Genomic DNA, 20776 nt, shown 5'->3' on the forward strand with positions numbered 1-20776 from the left:
AGTTATTAAACACAAAATAGACTGTTGAAATCAATCCTGGTATACATTTGATTTCAACAGGTTTCTGTGCAGGACATTTAACAATCACGTCACATAAAAAGACAAAAAAAGACAAAAGTTCCATTTTGGATTTCTTGATCTGAAAATCTTTACAAAGCCTCCTGGTTACACATGCGGTAGGGATTATAACATCATCTTCCTTCTTTTCTGAACTAATAAAGTAAGCTATACCCCAACTAGACAAACTTGCTAATGTTCGCCAGTCTGAAAAGTGTTATGCTTTGCTAATTTCACTCACGGACTCTCAGTTTGTAAGAGCTCTGACTATCTGGCAAGGCAGAGTCTCACAATAACCATATTATTTAGGTCAAGAGTAAGTGATTAAAGAAAAAGGATGGAATGCCAGTGATAATATTCAGTGGATTTCATAGTTAGTCCAGGGCCTTTCAGCCTGCTTATGTCAGGATCACTAAAGAGGAAATTATATTTAAGAAAAAAATAAAAAAACCAACAACCTGACAGCCCATCAATTGATTTTCATTGAAAATCCAAAGAAAAATTAATAAAGAAGTTAAGCTGCTGAAATACAGTTTCACCAATTAGCTTAATGTCAGAGAATTCTAATTAGGCGCCTTGAGATTGCTATTTAACGTTTAAGCCTTTTGAGTGCCAAATTCTCCCTTTCACACAAACTGGTTGCAAAATTAAAGACATTAGGCAGCCTTAATTATATTATCAGAACAGCTGGGATTAGGCAATCTCTGAAGTCAAGGCGGTATTCTTTTGTCACAGGGTAGAAATCCCTTGCTTTCCAGGGTGCCGGATTTTGGTGCTGTTCCATATCTCACCCATACAAAGCAAGCTGCATTAGAAACAAAAAAAAAAATGAGGACAAAGAACAGAGTAATGCTCAGCAAATAATGAACACATTAAGGAAACAGAAAAGGTAGGTGAAAAGATTAAGCCTGAAATCGGTAGGTTTTGCTAACACCTCAGCTGGCACCTGGCCTACCAAGCCTCTCGTGGCAGAAAGACTAAGAGAAAGCTCTGTAAACCAGCTTGGCTAGTGGATACAACTCTGTTATCTAAAGCTAAAGCACATTTCGTACTCTCTTGTCCCATGGGGTGTGAAATTAGCAGCTATTGTTTTCACACATCTTTATAAACACAATGCCTTTTATGTCTTCGCATTGTTTAGACCGCTGTGTTTTTCTCCTCACATGGGAATCTTTTCTTTTTTTTCCTTTATTCAAATTATAAATCAACAGGATTTTTATTCCAGGAACATGCTGGCATGAAAAGAGAAAAATAACAGCATCAATACTCCCTCACTGCTCATTTTATTCACACAAACTTTAACTAAACACAAACATTTAGAAACTGACAAAAAAGATTTCTACACTTTTTAAGTCAGTAATCAAATCAACAATATTAAACTGATAACACAGCAGAGAGGAATTCAAGCGTTCGGCTTGAAATGAGCATTTAAAATATCACAAGGGATCCATAACTGATCTTAAGCGAGTGTTACAGCCTCCCCCCTGAGCAGCTCTCCTTGATGTAGAAAAAATATGCACTGCCTTTGTTATGATGATCCTCTACATTTAAGACCCCTTCCCAGTTAATTTAAAACAACTTTGGTTGTTAACGTCTGTGAGCAGAAGCCTTTTTTCTTACAGCTTGTAAAAACTTCTTACCTGCTCTATTTTCTGCCTCGAAACTATCTAGAAAAATAACTACTTTTCAATCCAGTGAAATAAGAACAATATGACAGCAGAGCACTAATTACATTCATCTACAACAACAGTGCCACAGCTAAATAAAGTGAAAAAAAACCAACAACGAGCCCAACCCAACCAATAAATCCATTGTAGTTTGAAATATTTGTCCCACTAGGATATTGCACTTACGTCTTATTATTCTGCTTTGCTACAAGAGTAGAATCCTAATGGACAGTCACATATTAACTTGAAGAAAGGAATTCCTTTCCTATGCGGTTAAGAGTTTTCATTGTTTAATTTGTACTCAGAGCATCATCTTAGTTTTGCTGACAGCTAGGAAGCAAAGTACATTTTTATTCTGAAATGACTGCAAACTGTGCGCACATGCAATCTGCATTTGCGTTCAGATGTGTGGATGAGAACAAGGGTGATCAGGAAGGGAAACAGGGATATGAGGCAATATGCACTGTACACATAAATAAAAGCACGGTAAAATGAGAATTCCCATCAGACTGGAACAGAAACGAATGGATACTGTTATTTGTGCTAAAACAGTGCAAAGGATGTGGGGAGCAGAAATGCAGTTTTCCATGGTAAATTACATATATTTGTTTGGACTTCTGATGTGTGATCAATAACTACAGATTATATTGACTGCCATAACTCCAACTTAAAAATTCACAGAGATTAGAACAATGACACCCAATCATTATCTAAAGAAAACATCCATGCCAGGGTAATTAAGTTGTTCCTTCACCCAAATTCCTACCGCTTTAGGAAAACATGGTGGGTTGATGGTCGGACTAAATAATTTTAGTGGTCTTTGTCAACCTTAAAGATTCTATGGCGTTTTAAACTTCATCTGGCCAACAGCCGTAAGCGACCAGCCTCTTTGTAAAAGAATGGTGCCAATCATGCATAATTTCAGCAAGCAGAGAAATCCACACAGTCTACTTTAATCAGTCAGTCAAGTTAACCTACTATTTTCAGAAATGTCCAATAATCCCTCCTAGTTCTGCCTTTAGTAAGCTGAAGATTTTTTCCCACTGGTCAGTATTCTGTCAGAACTAGAAGGCACACAGCTGCACCCAGAAAGGACAGCAAGAGCTTCTGAAGCAAATCAAGTGTTTGTGCTTCCACTCTTGAAGGCTCAAAACAGAGCTTACTGCCAGAAAAGTAGTGTCTAGCAAGGCTTTAAACCGCATACTATTCATGCTACTCTAAAGGCTAGATGGGCAGTTGATAATAAATAAGCAATCGGAGGGACTTCACCAAATTACAGATGGCTCAAGCAGCTGTTCTGTTAGCTGCTGCAGAAGCTGGTTTCTCCACAGTGGCCCATCCCAGGCTTAATACATAGGTTCTCTCATTACACTGCTTCTGTAAGGGGGATGGAAGTCTTGGCACTAACAAAGGTACAATGGAAGTAGAACTGAAGCAGAATTTACACTTTTTTCATTTCTTGGAGGGGCAGAAGAGAAGTCAGGATACAGTTTATTAGTCCAAACAACATATCTATGAGTAAATACAGAAAAGTTAACGAAAATAAAATCAGAGGAAAATGCTTCAATTGAGAAAGCAAAGATGTCCCTTATTATGCATCTATTAAAAACAGGTACTAACAAAACCCAAAAGAGCCTTAGTTCTGAAGTAAAAACCTACCTGCCCTGCCAACTCCAAGCGTTTATTTCCATAGTAGTCTCTGTCATCTACTTTATTTTCTCCTTGAGCCAGAATCACTCTGCGCACCATTACTGCTGTATATATGCATTTGGCACGGAAATTGAATTCCTTCACCTGTAATGAAACAAATGAAGAACAAACTGATGTTTCAGGACCGACTCCTTAGTTTTGACTCAGACACCAATTTAAAACACAAGGTAATCTGGCTGGACAAAAGGATTACAAAATTATATTCTGTAGGTGAGAAAGTTCTCTATCAAATACTGTTATTGTACTCCTTGTATCTGTTGTAGTTTCCACAGAAATAAATAGGAGGCATTACTTTCGGAGCAACCTACATATATTGGCATCAGTGGAACAGATATATGGAAAGTACATCAGAATACAGGCATAAGCTGTACGGATAAGGTGCTGAAGTAACAGCTGACAGTGTCTGTCCATGTGGAAAAATGTCCTATGATGATAAACAATTCAGTGGTACAGCATTTCATAAACAGATTATTTTTAACTCAGTTAAAGTATTTTTCTTCGGTTTGCAGATGATTTACTTTACCTCAACAACAAAACAAACAAAGACATTTCTTCCATATCAACAAAGCTCTTCCACACAAATTGTATTGATTTTTCCATATAGAACAGTTTTTCTTTTCACAGTCAAAATCTGGTTATAACCTGTGGTAAGGATCAGGTTTTTTTATTGCTCATTTTCAAACTCTAGCACATTGCTCTCACAGAGAAGATTTGCAGCTGTCTTATTTCATATTTTGATGACCACATAAACCAAGTCTGTACTTCTCTCTTGACTGAAATCACGCTTTCCAGAAGTCCATCTGTCTTATTCCCAACACTAAGCAGGATAAAACTTAAAGTTCTTGCATTATAGGAACATTTCTGTGAGGAACATGAGAGAGAGATTCATTCATAACTTGTCATTACTGCATCCTGGTCAGCTCCTGTAAGACTATCAGTTCCTGTTTTGTTTTCAAAAGGACCAATGCCAACGCAACTGACACCATTTCTGGCCATCACCTTTTTAAAAGACTAAAAAAAATAATACTTTCATATTTTCCGTAAGTGAATATTTTTCCATTGTGAATATTTTGCGTATTTGGTGGCTTTTTGCTTTGTTTTTTTTCTTTTAAATCCCAGCTAGCATCAAAGTTGCTCCTACCACACTGTGTTCTAAAGTAGGGCAAGAGAATAACAGGCTGAACACAGACTAAACAGAATATCACCATCTAAAGGACTCTAAAAGCATCTTAAATCTCACATCACTTCTGGGTTTTCTCTCCCTATCTGTATGATTTTATTATAAGTCTGTTGAGCTCTAGAACAACACAGCCTGCAGTTCTTTGTGTGAGAAGTTTCCAGGTGCTGTATCATTACAGACATACAGACATCATTATAGAACAAAGAAATTGCCAAATCTCTAAAAATAACCACATAGATCCACCCTCAGGTAAGGAAAACATTACATACGAGAACATGGGTCAGAATAGTTGATGCTAGCAGCTCTCGTGCTTCTTCCATCTTTGTTTTCTTTGGGCCTCCCCACATCCTTTGCCTTCGTACTTTGTTTCCAATGTACTTCAATGCCTGTCAAGTGAAGCAATTAACTTCAGTTAATATCAGAGCTGTAACTTATAAAGACATACAGACCTTTGCATTCCGTAATCAGTGCAAACCCACAAGCTACAGGCAATACAAACTTCAAGCAAGGTAGAAAATACTAAACTACATAAGTGATGCTAATAAAAAAAATCTCAAGAACTGGACATGATTAAGTGTACATGTTGCCTATCTTGTGCTGATGACATCTGGAATTGGAAGTGTTGAAAGATTATGATTGCTACAACAATGGGGATTGGAGATGTAAGGGAAAAGGTTGTGTAAATACCAAAGACATCTAGTTTATCTCATCAGATATTTTCACCTCCAGTTCTTTTGTGTACTCGCTGAGTTTCATCTAGGTGCACCCCTAACTTAAGGATGTCACTACTTTCCACACGCCTTACAACATAACCCTATGCTTCTGAAAACGAAGAATTTATTGACTTTGCTTCCTTTCAGTTAAGCAGTTCACAGCAAAGCCTAACTTTTGACAGGGCCTGCTGCCTTAAAAGTCCTCGGCTTAAACTATCTCTGCAAAAAACCAACGTGGACTGCTGACAGAGCAAAGCAGTCAGCATCATCATTTTTAGATTTTTATGGCTACGAGCGACATGAAAAGATGCACCTGCATCTGTGTAAAAATTTGAGCTTTTTGGCATTCTTCCAGACTAGGAGCAAATGCAGCCATCACGTGTTCCTCTGTGCCAATCATCTGTACAATCTCTTGGTCACTTTCAACACCCATGGCCTAGGAAAAGAAGAAAAGACAGAAACAGAACAGGCTTTATGTTTACTCACTGACATTTGCTTATGCTAATTTGGTATTGTTTGTCTGCATTACTACTAAGCAAGAGCTAGTTCTTCCCTCAGAAACTGTGCCATCTGGCACTGGCAGTACATATTCCAGCTATGGAAGAACCCAAAATGGAAATCTTGATAAGCAGCAGGAACACACACACACGCTCTCTTTAGACAGGAGTTAAATTCCACACTTCTTTTAAGGAAAATAAATAACAATCCCACACGTGTAAAACCAAAACCAATTCAGGATCTATAACAAAGGAAGGTGAAATTACTTAAAAGATTACACATGGCCTCTTACCACAAGCAGTTTCACAAATGCAATTGTCTGCGATACAGCACGTCCTATTTGAGACTTATTTTTACCATCTACCTCTCCTGCAGCTCTTTGCATTTAGAAGATGACTTCACTACACAGTTCCACTTGAAAGCCATTCTATTATTTTGTTGATCCTTGGACACCTTGTTAGGCTTTATGCCGCAGAAAAAGCTTAATAAACTAAGAAAGCGCTTAACAGGTTTAAAAAAATCTCTCTATCAGTAAGTGTTTCAAGGTGGCAGCCAGCAGTGAAGGCCTTTGTGGATTCCAGATGGTGCTAAAGCTCCCCCCCTTCACACATTTGTCTGGAGCTCTGCCATATCAAGAAACAGAATAATCTCACTAAACCTCTTCTGGTTGACTTATAATACGTTTCTCAGAAGTTTGGGAGGAAGTTACGTTTGCATTCATATTGTTCTTCAAGCTGCCAGCCACAAAGACCATTGTAAATAATGGCCTATGTAGACTCTGCATTCTGGTTTTCATTACAAGCTGGCAGTGTCCCAAAAAGCTGTATTTTCCTCAAAGATGCACAAATACCTTTCCTTCTTTTTGCCTTCATGGGGTGTTATTTTGCCTGATGCCTACCTAATGCTCTCCCTCTGCAGAACTGCTGCCCCAATGGTGAAGTACCCAGCTTTTTCTTTTTACATCTTTCTTTCTCGACATGAAGGCTGAAGTTCCTTTAACTGAGAACTTTGTCTCTTCACCTTGTGGTTTAATAGAAATTAAAAGCAGCGCAAAAATAGCACAACACATTAAAAGTGTGAGAATGGTTCAGTTTTGATGCAAAGCACAGGTCACTATTCCATTATCTCAGACAAATTTGAGTGCCAAATCAAGACAATTAACTGCACCAGGTAAGAGTGGTTCATCCTAGTTCATTCCTACTAGGCAGTCATACCACTTATCTCAAGGCACTTCTCAGAACCAGAATTTGCCTTTGTGATACGACAGAATCAACAGAAAGTCATATGAATTAGTAAAGGTTGATCGTTTCTTCTAACTTGGTAAATACTCTGATTAAAATTCAGACAACAAACAGACTAAAATAGGACATACCATCACACCACTGCACATTTTCTAGTTCAAATTTGCAGCAGCAAACTCACTTGAGAATTCAAAAGCTGTATGTGGGGAAGGTTGTAACGTAACATAGGCCGTATTGTTACAGAAATACAAAGTGGGGAAATTAACTTATGAGTGGTAATAACTACAATTTCAGGCAAGTAACTAAGAAAGATATGCTGATATGGTAGCCGACAAATAAATCTATGAATTCCCTTCTGTGTTCTCAAAAACCACTGTTAGAGCTGCACACACAAATCCACCTATAAGCAATGCTAATGGGGCACACAAGAGACGCATACTGGTATGAGATGTTTTCTTTGTTAGTAAATTCAGCCCTAATGTTGCACTTGTCCAATCTTCCCCGCCCATCCCCCAACAAAAGTTAAAAAAAACCACCAACTATCTCAAGTCCCTCAGGCAAAATCCCACTCCAGAATTCACCTACAACACCGTTAGGATAGCAACATGATATTCCTGGGTTGCTACTTGTGTTACAGGAACACTGTCACGGGGTAAACCATGACAAACAACAAGGATGTGTGAAGTGTCACTGATCCCAGGACAAAGCTGACGGAAAGAGAATTAATATTAAAGCACAGTTAGCCAGAAGTATTCTTGTTTGGTTTTGTTTGGAAGGTAATGTTGCAAGAGAATCATCTTACAAGAAAGTGGGGGACAGAGAGAAGGGACATGCTGCAAAGGGATGACTTAGAAAGAGCAGTGACAGGATTAGAAAGGAGATGGCAACAAGCTGATGAAGAGCATGGTTGGAAGGCTAGCAGTCAATGGATGCAATAGAAGTCAAAGCAAACATTAACAATACTCATATTATTCTGGGTTCAAGTGGGATAAAGTGCTCCAAGTAGGGTCAACTGCTTCCTAGGACTGGGGAGGATCCTGTTGCACAAAGTCTGTGTGTGTATGTGTGGATACACACACTCGTACACACGATAAAGTGTGCATGAAAGAGCGAGAGCCCAGTTCTTCCTCCCGCAGCTTGTGTCTTAATGATGATGTCGAGGCGTTTCCATGGCACTTGCCTAGAATGTAGTTCTGCAGTCCATCAGGCTAAATTACAGAATGGAGACAGGCAGATGACTGGATTAAAAAGATGTCAGGGAGGTTCAAGGTTGACATCACAGACAGAATTGGTCTGGAGCTTTCATAATTCAAAAGATACGAGCTATGAAACTGTAGCCATGGGAACCCATAATTCTGTGGGTCCAGCAAGACCACCACTCAGCTGTTCCTCCAGGGTTGCATCTTAACAGCTCCAAGGCTAACACATTCCTTTTTTTTTTTCTTTAATATGAAACTCGACCTACTGTTTACATCTTTTGCTGCAGGTCTTAGAGCATCTCCTTACAACCTCAAGATAATTCATCCAGCAACTTGCAACATATAATTCAGCTACATATAACTCTCTTCCTTCCCCAGATGGCTTTAGTGCAGAACACAAACTTTGTTTACTTCAGCCCTAAGAGCCTACCCAACGGGAACCAAACGGGAACAACAAACATCCTAAATATTGTTCCGATTGCATGTGTATATTAACTAATAAAGCAACCTCATTCAGTAAGCAAATTACTGTTGTCTAATGCTTTCTACTACAAGGAGTTTGAAAATCTTGGCAGATACATATTTTGGGGGACAAAATTGTTCACTTTATAGACCCAGCCTCTAATTTAGGCTTAGGGAACCCGGTTCCACCCCTTCTGGTTGCACAAGTGAACTGCCCTGTGTCCCTTCACCAGGTACTCAATCATTGGTTCAGGCTGTGAGTTAGCAATCTCCATGCAGCTTCCTTCTTTGTGAAAGAAAATGTGGGAACAACATTAACAGAATCATGCAATCATTAAGGTTGGAAAAGACCACAAACATCATCCAGTCCAACCATCAACCATATGTTCAGGCCTTGCCATAAAACGCTGTCGAGATGTGTCCATGAGTCATGCCTGAAACAGGAAACTGATCTCAGATTCTACTTAAAACAAGCACTTTTTGAGCTTTAGGCCTCAGCTCTGTTGGTCATTAGTATCTGTAATGATCTCTACTTCACATCCCTTGCTCTCAAGATGAAAACATCTAAGGGATGTTATTACCTCTACTTTGCAGTTGCAGCACAGGCAATCAAAACTTCAGACCTTAGACTGTGTATGCAACTTATCTTCAGCCCTTGCAGATGCACACTGTGATATAATCTCTGCGTTACAGAAGGAATACTTACTGGTAACAAGTGAGATCCACACTCTGTGCCCTTTCTACTGAAAAGAATTACTCTCTTGGTTTTTCCAACAAACTCCCTGAGCAAAACACTGTTGTGTGTGAGCTGAGGCTACAAGGGATCCTTTGGTTACTAATTGTCTAATTTCAGGGCTAGAGTCTTTGCAACTTGACTTCTAGTAGTTAAATAAATTAAGTTATACCCGCATTACCGCAGTGACCAAGAAAAGAAATAAATCAGAAGGTGGTGTCTTCTTAATTATTAATTCAAAAAACTATTGGGATTCTTAGTTTCCAGCTGGAGAATCATCAGCAGTGGAAGGAAGATGTCTCAAGTTCACATGTCATTAAAAGGAATAGTAAGGAGAATGATGACTCATGAATACGTTAAGCACTAGTCAAACACCTAATTCCCTGCTGGACCAAATAGACATAAGGCTGTGAAAAGCACTACTGCTGAGAATGCCCAACAACTGCAACCCCTTATTTAATAAATAAGTTGAAACAAATATGCAATATTTATCTAGAATTTAAAAGGTATATAAAGGCAGATAGATAACTATAGCTTGTATTGTTGGAATGTGATCAAACAGACTCTATAATGCTGCTAAAAAGAAACCAGAAAACCCACAGACCAACCCACAACCTCCTCAGACTTAATAACCCTGAGCAGTTACTTGTGCCTGTGGTCAGGTACTTATCTATACCAGCAGGGCGTGACAAAATGTAATAAAAGTCTGTTAGTGACAGTGGAACCCAGCTGTTTGGTGCTTGAGCAAATGGATTATGGGCTCCATTAACACTTTCCTGTAACAGAAAAGTTGTGAATTTAATTCTGACACTCTTATGTGCATTTCTCCCCACAAATGGTCTCTTGACATCTTTCAACACTGGTCACAGAGACCAGATGATCTCTCTAACCCCTTCAAGTGATTAGCATCATCAGACAGAAGACGTTTGCTTCCCACATCTAAAGCCAATTATCCACGTATTTTCTAGAACCAAACCCAAAGCTCTTCCTACAAGGAAGCCGATTCCAACAACTCAGAGCTGTGGTAATACAAAGCCTGTAGCTGCAAACTTCAGCACACAGCATTGCTAGCAGGAACTTGATGGAAGATGTGAGCGAGTGCTGACCTCTGCTGGCAATATATTTCCTCTGGCAATTATCCCCTTGCCAGCACTTGTTCGCTATGAAGCACTGTAAGTGAAGACAGTAAAAGAGGCATAGGAGATACTTCTGCTGGATGGTGAATGCAGGGGGATGGCCCTCAGTTTCCCTCCAGCAGTAGGTATCCTTAAGCGAATCAAAATGAAAGTGAAAAGCAGTGGGCAAAATAAGATAGTTCTGTTGGTTTCACAGGCAATGAGGGCTATAGCATGATACTGTCACCAGCTCAATTGGCAGGCCAGATACTCCATATTCACCCCAGTTCTTGCACTGAATCAAGTCTTTTCATTGTTCCCACCAGGGACCTCTTTAAAACTATCATACCTGTCTACATTCACTGCACTGAAGAGAGCACGCCTGAACTAGAGATTCTGAAGGCTGTGAGACTCCATGAGTCTCTTGCCAAAAAATACAAGCTACTCTAGTCATCTTAAAGGATTTAGGACTAGTTCTAAGAGCCACAGGGCCTCCCCAAAAGCTACCAGTTGTCTTTATGGTTATGACTGGAAGTTACATATTCCCAGTTCATGGCTATGTCATGTCACTGCATCTAATATCAAAACATTTTGAGTACCTCAGCAGTTCATAGGTTCTGGGGAGAACAAAACCAGAATTGGAAACCCTTAACATAAGTTTGCAACAGTTCATTAGAAAACAACAAAAAAAAGAAAGCCTTTACAACTTTCTGCAGCAACATGACTGCAGTCAGAAAGACTTTACAAAGCAAGAAGGGGTAGCAAGTGTTTGTCTTGGCACAGCAATGTTCTCCTTACTGAAAACAGCGGTGCTTTTCTTCTTGCACTGGACAACAAAGATGATATCCCAGGAGAAAAAAAAGCTTTCTTTCTTTTTCTCAGCCATGCCATATCCTTCCATACATATTAACTTTTGAGAGCTGCAGTCGATCTTTGGTTTTGATTATAGCTTGGATATGTATTTTTTCAAACCAAGAGTTGTGTTACCTTAAAGATGATAGCAATAGGAATATCTTCTGACAATGTGTTATGCCTCAGGTAAAATCTTCCTTGTTTCACAACCAAGTTTGTTCTGCTCTTCTTCTCATGAGTGGAACTGAAGTTAAAAAACCAAACATATTATGTGGAATGTAAAGTTTGCACTGACACTCCAAGAATCTCCTGCATAAAACTTAGCAAGCTTGAGAAATCGTTCAGCTGAATTAATATCATATTTTTCTCCTTGAAAAATTACATGACAATTGCTAGATCCCATCCTATAGCTCCAAGATGGCAAGCTATAATCATCTGTCATGTGGAATTCCAGTATTCAGCTTATGCATGCAGAAGCCCACACTTTTCAAGAGCATCTGTGTATGGTGTTTTATCAATGGCTCAGATGTAACCAGCAAGGTCAGTCTGTGCACACATACTGTGGCATCAACAGTAACGAGATAACAGACTTCCAGTTGTACTTCTAGCCTCATTTAGGAGAGATGTGGGAAGCCTCTGGGAAAAGGTAAAATAGTCCTAACATCAAACAGTGACAAGCACCATACTATACCAGCAGGCAGCTTAAAAACTAAACCAAGGGGCAAAAAAAGACAAATAAAACTCAGCAGAGGAGGAAAGGCTGGATTTCAACTACTTTTCAATTTTCAGTAATTTCTGAAGCATAAAAACATTTTGTTTCCTTCTCAATTGCCTTCAAAAGTTTCAACAACAATTTGATTGAGACAGTCAGACAAAATGTTATACCTTATTTCCAATGCAGTGACTTCGTGTTACTTGCTATGAAATGAGGTCATACATCATCAGTTATAAGGTTCATCTTGTGACATTAAAAATTGGAATCCGCTTTTCCTACTCTGGGATGAATACTGAAGCATATGAGCAACTCCTACTCATTTTCATAGGACTGCTATCCTAGTAGATTTTAGGATTGACATCTAACCATACAAAATGACAGCAGCAAGACAGGAGCACTGAACAAATACATTTTTTCTCCATTAAGCTATTTTAGAAAGAAAACTACACAGCTACTTCAACTATGACAACTAATGTTTAAATGATCATTTTTATCTTCTTCACGTAATTGCAGGTATCTACCATACCTGGTAACAGAAGCACCCACTGTGCCTTTTCTATCAGCTTCCACAATTATTCTGTTTTTGGATAACTGCTCTTGGATAAGGATGACTTTCTCTACACCTTTAACAATGAAATAGCCACCTATTCAAAAGAAAAGAAAGATTTTGCGTATCAGTATCCCTGCACCTTATTCACTTCTTTCAATATGCCTTTGAATGTAAATTATTAGTAAACAGTGAGTAAGTAAAGGACAAAACTTTTCTCTTAAAGAAGTAAAGAATGAACTGACTAACAGCTATGATTTCTAGGAAAAGGTTCCATCAGACAAACTGAACTTTTGCTAGGTTCAAATCTAGCCTAAGAATGTGTTTGGGAAGTGGTTGGAGGGAATGAAAGTGGCCTGACAGAACTCTCAGTCAAGCTTAACAGTGTAAAGGTGAAAAACAAACAACCCTCAAACCTCTAAAGTAACCATACTCATTTAAGGATGTTACAGAATTATTGATTTTACAGTATTGCCTGCCAGAAGATTATATCACAAAGACATCAAAAGCGAACTGGCCATTTCAGATACTCATTATCAAATTCAAACTGTAGGTCTTCCATAATTTACTCACTTGCACTCTCCAGCACTCCAGGAAGAAATTTCTTTTGTATTACTTTTAAAAATGTATTTTAGTGTTGCAGCTAAGGCAACCTAAGGAATATGCACATAAGCGATGCTTGATTCCTCTCTTAAATTGTAGTTGTCAATAAATGATCCTCCAGCACAGAACAGTTCATCACTGTGTTTTCCCATCATAAGCAAGCACAGTTCGCTATGTGCTTCAAAAGCAGTATATCGGAAGTCAAGACCTTACTTCATAGTATCATAGTATTGTGCGAGTTGGAAGGGACCTTAGAGATCATCGTGTCCAACTCCCGGGATTCGAGCCCTCTAGTGTAGCAAAGCGGAAGTTCTACCACTTGCGCCACAGGGGGGATTAGAACCCGGGCCCTCTGGTGTTGCAAGCGGCGGTTCTAACACCGTGTGCCACTTGTTAGAACCCTTCACCTCCCCTTTCCATATTAAAAGTTATCATATAATACCTTATTCTTACTTCACAGAACACAGTAAATGAGGATTCCTACACTGGAGAATACTATTTTATTCCCCTCTTCCCGGGTCCATTTCAATGCCATAATATCTCCATCGCTATTCCCATATGATATAAATCTGTACAATGTTATATGCACATCTCAACTTCTTCAAGGTTTCAGAGAATCACTTTTGTGGCTGAAATCTCCATCTGCAAACACAAACATCCCCTGCTGCTATTCTCAAAAGCCTGACCATTTCTCTTAGTTACAGGTTTACATTTGACAAGTTCCCATAATGATTTCACTGTGGTAAGAATCATACCAACGGGGTATTCATCTGCTCAAAAAGAACGTGAATGGAAATGTACCTGGGTCTAAAGGACATTCATTAAGTTTCGCAAACTCTGCTGGAGTTTTTCCAGTAAGAACACAATTGGAGCTACGCAGCATGATGGGCATTCTGCAAGAAAATCACAGTTACAGGAGAGAACACGCTTAAGGTACCTAGAACATAAGCAAAATACAAACAACAAGCTTTTCTTTAATCCAGCCTTATTTCACAGACTTAGGACATAGTTTTATTTTTTTAATGGAGAATACGTGCTTGTTTGCAGTTTCCTTTACCTACTGCATACACCACAACATAATTTAACTCAAATTTAGATGTCCTTTTAAAAAACGACTTGGATTAATAAACAGAATTAAAACAGCTACAGAAGCACAGGGTTCTAACTGCATTATTGTGTATCATGTTCTACTGGCAAATGGGATGGATACTTACTACAGGAATTGTAGCTTCTGAAGCACCTACCTTCTATTTCCTGCCAACATTCCAGCTTTGGTACAGTCACATATTAAACAATGTCAGTAACCCAGTGACATTGGGTTGCTCTTTACAAATCTCGTCTACAAAAGACAAGACATCTTCATTGCCTTTAAGTGGAGCCGTGCTATAACTGCCAGCTATTCTGCTTTTTTATGTATGGTTAAGAGCTTGTCTTTCTCACACACGTTATTATTTCTTTATGAAACCAAATGTTCTTCACAATATTAATACCCTCAAGTCATTTGATAGTTGATAGGAAAATATCACCAGTAAATGACAGTCATCATTTCTCCAAAGCCTTGCCTTGACTCTAGTAATAAATAAGTTCTCATCTGGGAGAACCAGAGCTTGCTTTATTCATTTCACCCTCTTCTCCCACAGACATCTCTACATTTTTTATGTAGACTAAACAAAACACATTTGGCTACCAAGTAAACACAATTATTTCCAATTATTATTTCCAATTATATTATTTTTTGCAATAAATGTCATTTGCAGCTCTGCTATTCTTTTGTATAGTTTCCTCTAGTTTTATATCAATACAAACACAGACAACATTCATCTTTATACCAATTCTAATAAATAACCTTCTTCAGAAGGAAACAAATTGCCAAAAGCTTTTGCAAAATAAGATTTTGTAATGGAACCTATCGACCACGTTGTGTACAGCTACTCATCAAGATCTGTGTGTTGTCTCTTAAGAAGGAAGCAAGGTTAGCCTGCATTTATTTTGCAGTGCAAACTTTTCCCAACACAGCAGCAAACAAAAACAAGTACCAGAAGTTTGATATCTTACCTGCCAATGGGTAATGCGTTGCGGATGATCCTCTGGCTACCTCGGGTATATTCAATGTCCACTGTAATTGGGGCGGAGTAAGTCATGTCTCTCAGGCGGCACTAAAAACAGAACAGTCCTATGGTCAGGTGGCTGAACACTGTCTCAACACACCCCATGTTCTCTCTGTCTCTCTCTTGCTCAAGACTCAATCACTGCTACGCTGATCCTTCTGGTCTGCTCTCCTCAGACTTGCTCTATGACTGTTGCTAACCCTTAAGGTATTCTGCATCTTCATGCAAGATAAGGTCTATCACATCGGAAGAACACAACAGAGCAACTGACAGAAGGATATTTGTGACCTCATTGCACATTTTATACCTCTGATCTCCAGAACTGCATATTTATCAGGATCCAGATGGCTGAACTTATGGTTCCATACAGCTTTTCTGTGTACTGATTAGTGCTTTAGTAAAACGGAATTAAGATAGTACTTTGCATTAAGGATGCATCTGTAGGGAAAAACATGCCTCAAGAATCACTGCAAACTGGATACTGCTTCTCTCCACATGAAAAAAGTAAGCAATTTCTCTAGTAATAAAATACTGATGTGTACAAGCAAATATAAAACTGTGACTTGTAGGAAATGGGATCCCACTGTGCTCCTGGCAACTTTGTTGGATTTAAAGGTAATTGAGAACATATTCATTCCTAATCACTTCAAATTCATCAGTACAAACAGTTGACAAAACCCACATAAGAACTGTGTGAGGAGAAGAGTTAGATCACTTCATCAGTATTACCTGAGGAAAACAAGGCTTCAGCATTCCTTGTGTGTGCTTTGTCCACACAAAACACACTACAACCCATTGAAAGGAAAAAGAAACAATGTCTAGCAATAAGCATCAGTGAGGATACTTGAGATACAAGAGTTGGTCATTCCAAATTCAAGGTGAATATGCTCCCTGAAGCATTTATTTTGCCTTCTTGTGCTTGTACAATCACCTTACTTTACAACACAAGAATTTTGATTAATGCATTCTTAGGCCTGAGTTGTTAGCCACAATTTCTCATGTGCAATTTCATTCACATATAGAGAATCTTTCTCATCTTATTTTGTGCACGCTCAAATGTACTGATTTAATGTTAGCTACAAAACCATCAGAACCACAGGCTGGACTGTATTACATTTAATTGTACTGCTGATGGCTGAGTTATTGGCTTGACTTAAAACACTTCCATTGAGCTAAAAAAGAGATGAGCCATGTTCTAGAGGACAGCAGTGCGGCTATGCACAAAAGGCAACAACCAGCAGAGGGCTTTTTTACAGCATCTCTCCCAACCACAGAACATCTCTGTGAAAGTCTGAAGTGTACCACATACATTACATGGGGGAAAAAATAAAATAAAATAAAATAAAATAAAATAAAATAAAATAAAATAAAATAAAATAAAATAAAATAAAATAAAATAAAATAGATCCAATTTCAAGTGTGAAATATATACAGTAAGAAAGAAAACATCCAAAGTGACAACTGATCTATCAGGCTGACAACAGTCTGCATGCAGATAAATGGGAGAAAGAGGTGAATATTCCAAGTTCTGCTTTTCTTCTTCCTTATATGTAAAGAAGCTAGCTTACGTTCTACCAAAACCAGCAGACTCTGCAATTTCAGTCACAGCAGCACTTGTTCTTCAAGAGACTCTATTTTGGACACACGCAATCCATTTGTTAACCTACATCCTTACTACAGGGAAAGCAGCTGTATATGCACCCTATAAGACTAATTTCTGCTGCAGTTTGTAATAATATTTTCAACTTCCAACTGCTCTAAGGTTATGTGTTTGCTCTCTATCTGACTCAGCCTTAAAAGCTGTAAGAGATGTATTTCCAAAGAAGACTGGGTCTGAAGTGACCTACAGCGCAAAATGTAGCTGCCATGAAACACTGAATACAACGCACATGTCAGAGCAGTAACAGAAGGAAGATTTACTATGTCATGTTTAAATATGAGGCTTCTTTTTACAAGTGTGGTAGCATGTGTTGTATCACAAAACGTGGCATGCATGTGTCTGAAGTAAAATCAGATGCAGCAATTATCCAAGGCATCACTAAGGTCAAAGAACCTGTCACAGACACAAATATCAGTACCTCATGAGGAGATACAGGTCGTGTCACATTGAAACTTTCTTCCACATCTGGAGTACCCACATAGATGTTGAGGTATCTGTAACACAAAACAACCTCAGAAACAAGCCAAATGTCTTACAGGCAACTTGAAGGAAAAGGAGTTTTACAACAAGTAGAAAATGAATTTGCTTTCACGGGAAAGAAGGTTGATTAACAATAAGCAATGATTCTTCCCAAAGTAACCCACTGTATTTGAACAGTGTTTTAGTTAAAACTTCAGCTGCACACACAAAAATAGACCCACATCACCTTTGCAAGAAGGGAAACAGAGATTCCCCTCCATCACCTGAAGCTGCTAAGTTACAGATAGGTAGTGGCACAAAGCACTGTTAACAACAGAGTTAAGTCTACTTATGAGAACTATTCTTTAAGCACCCACGTGTATGTGGTCCAAATGAGAGGAAAGTATGCAAGAGCTTTGCTCCATTTATGCCCAGGCTGATGCTTGTAAACACTTCACAGTCAATAACAAGCTCATGTGACTGTATGCAAGCTATTCTCAATAGGAAAACCGGCCTTATACTTACTTCAAGTACCACATTGGATCAGCGTCACTTGTCACTTTTTCATTGGCTTTCATGATTTTCTTTATCTGAAAGAAAAGAAGAACTGAACCATTTCTTTTTTTCTGACTCCTAACAGCTAGTCCTTTCCCACCAAGAAAACGTACCTCCACATTGATAAAATAGTTGAATGAGTCTATGTGCTGCTTCACAAGTCCTTTCACCTGGAAAATACATGCATGCAGCAAATAGCATCAGCTTTAACAACACCGATTTATATTATATAGAGATTATATCACATAGAGATTGAAATATAAGCATTTATAAGTGCTTTTGAACCGCTGTTCAATTTTTTCAGTGGACAAATATCTTAGAACTGCCTGAGCAATCTGTCTGGTTCCACATTGTATGTTCCAAGTCTACACCAGAGCTGTGACAGCGAAGTAAGTCAGGAACTGCACACCGCATGCATCGCATCCAGCAGATTTTGAAGTTACATAAGCAGAAGACAGTGACTGCACGTCAACATATTTTGTCAGCCCGTGGTCTTTTGTAGCACAACCAACCATTTGTGCTGCTTGAGAAAGCAGTGATCCGCACCCTGAGAGGGGCAGCCGCCAGAATGCGAGCCAGTGAGAGCAGACAAGGTGTCAAGGAAGTCAATAAAGAAGGGAACATATAAAGACCACGGGGAGGGCCTTGGGGTGCAACGGGAGCCTAAACAAGCTGCCGGCCCTGCAGCACACGCAGTGCCCCGCCATTAATGTGAAGCACAAAGGGCTCGGGGTGCTCCCGCCCGGGGCGGTGCATCGCACTGACCTTCAGGAACGCGGGTAGGAGCCTCCATTTCTCCTGCAACCAAAACACACAGTGGGAAAGTTGGTTTCCAAAAGGTGACCGAACATCCGTGACAGCTGATAACGGCTTGTGACAGCAGCTACATTTCGCGTCACTTAGGAAAGAATCAAGCACTGCCCAAAGTCAGCTCAGACGAGCAGAAACACCCCTGACGGATCACTGGGACCACCTCAGCAGCCCCACGTGCTGTGCAGAACCGAGCCGGGGCAACACCCAGGCGCCAGCAGCGCTCTCAGGGTTCCCTATTGCCGCAGAAGAACCGCCACAGCACCCCATGCTGCACCCCGTGCCCCCCGCACTCCCCCCTCCGCTGCCCTCACCTCCACCGCGCTCACAGGGGCCGCCGCCTGCTCCGCCGTCAGGGCGCCCAACTCCGCCGCCAGCTCCTCCATCCCACCCGGACCCGGCGGAATGGGACGCGGAGTCGCAATCAAACGCGTCCCCTGCTCCTCCGCACGGAGCACGAACGTTCCGCTCACGGGCCGTTCCGAGGCTGCCGGGCCTCGCCCGGCTGAAGGCTTGTTCCTAGCGCACGGATGTCCCAAACAAGTCATGCCCCGCTTGAATGCCCCAGCTTGTTCTTTTCAGATGCCACCCGATGTGCAACAAGTCACTGATCACATGCACAAGAGAGACACTGCTTATTTATTTCAGCTTTGCAAACCCGGGTGCTGGGTGGGTTCCCACAGATCACACACAAGCACAAAATGACCCACACAGCTTTCTCCTCACACTGATGGGTCAGTACTTTCCATACAATGGCAATATTGCAGACTCTAATTCCATGGCTACATGTGCTCAGGTGAGAGGTCTGCATATGGGCTGGGGTCTGTGTGACATGTGGGGGTGATCACCTGTGACCTGGTTGAGAGCTGAGGGTTAAAATTGCAGACTGGACAAATAAAAGACATCTGGTGGCTGGGGTCTGCTATAGCCTCCCAAACCAGGGGGAGCTGTTGAGGAGCCTCTCATCTGCTATAGGAGGTGCCAAATCGCAGATCCCATGCTGATGGGGGTAGAGCTCTCCTGCCTCCAGGAAAAGGAATGCTGCAGAGGAGGCAGGAAACCACTGTGGCTGAGCAAGGGGCTACTCCCTACCAGAGGAGGTGAGAGGAACAGTTTAAGTCAATAACCAAAGGCTTCATTTTCACAAACCCTTAAAGTTTTAGAGCTCCCAATCTTCACTGCACCTGTCACTGCCTCCCCCATCCCATCCCAGCACACACTGCACATGTAGAAGAAATACTCCTACAGTCTGGCTTTAACCACATGCGTTCCATGCTCTGTATTTCAAGCTTTCAAGCAATTGTTTTAGCCCTTGATGTAACCCCATTCTGCTGAGCCTCTCCGTTCCTCAGTATGCACTGCAGCAAGGGACAGAGGCCTGCTATCATTCATCCTTTATGAAAAGCAGCCCCTCACGACCATGCTGACTGACCACGTCCCTCAGTGCCACATTCACACGGCTCTGGAACACCTCCAGGGACAGTGACTGCACCACCTCCCTGTGCAGCCTGTGCCACTGCAGCACCGTTCTTCCTGAGAAGAAATTTGTTCTAATATCTAACCTGAACCTCCCCCAGTATAACTGAAGGCCATTCCCTCTCATTCTATCACCGTTACCAGGGAGAAGAGGCCAGCCCCCACCTCCCCCTACAACTTCCTTCCAGGTCACTGCAGAGAGCAATGAGGTCTCCCCTGAGCCTCCCTCCTTCACAGCTCCATTACTAGCCATCTCTGGACATGCTCCAGGGTCTCAGTGTGACCTACAATCACACAGAGAGTACATTAATTTCATCATGAGCCAGATGTCAAGGACAGCTCTGGATGTGTAATACCTTCTGTAATATTCATTTGCACTATGCTCCAGCTGAAACTGAAAAGTTACAGAAAAAGAG

The 20776-nt window shown here is 40.4% G+C and overlaps 1 protein-coding gene across 1 annotated transcript in view; it reads right to left on the minus strand.

Annotated features, from left to right (window-relative positions):
- POLR3B (RNA polymerase III subunit B) overlaps nucleotides 1–19318 on the minus strand; it is a 60396-nt gene extending 41078 nt beyond the window's left edge. Inside the window, exons 1-12 of the mRNA XM_072331900.1 lie at nucleotides 19199–19318; nucleotides 18840–18872; nucleotides 18188–18244; nucleotides 18045–18109; nucleotides 17479–17554; nucleotides 15348–15448; nucleotides 14094–14185; nucleotides 12669–12786; nucleotides 11563–11671; nucleotides 5641–5763; nucleotides 4884–5000; nucleotides 3384–3518 (exon numbers count right to left, since the gene is read on the minus strand). Of these exons, the coding sequence (XP_072188001.1) occupies nucleotides 3384–3518; nucleotides 4884–5000; nucleotides 5641–5763; nucleotides 11563–11671; nucleotides 12669–12786; nucleotides 14094–14185; nucleotides 15348–15448; nucleotides 17479–17554; nucleotides 18045–18109; nucleotides 18188–18244; nucleotides 18840–18872; nucleotides 19199–19270 (1098 nt within the window). The 5' untranslated portion in view covers nucleotides 19271–19318. The remainder of the gene's footprint in view (nucleotides 1–3383; nucleotides 3519–4883; nucleotides 5001–5640; nucleotides 5764–11562; nucleotides 11672–12668; nucleotides 12787–14093; nucleotides 14186–15347; nucleotides 15449–17478; nucleotides 17555–18044; nucleotides 18110–18187; nucleotides 18245–18839; nucleotides 18873–19198) is intronic.
- Nucleotides 19319–20776: the final 1458 nt, after the last annotated feature.

The sequence above is a fragment of the Excalfactoria chinensis genome, chromosome 1, assembly GCF_039878825.1.
Source record: "Excalfactoria chinensis isolate bCotChi1 chromosome 1, bCotChi1.hap2, whole genome shotgun sequence".
In the NCBI taxonomy this organism is placed as follows: Eukaryota; Metazoa; Chordata; class Aves; order Galliformes; family Phasianidae; genus Excalfactoria; species Excalfactoria chinensis.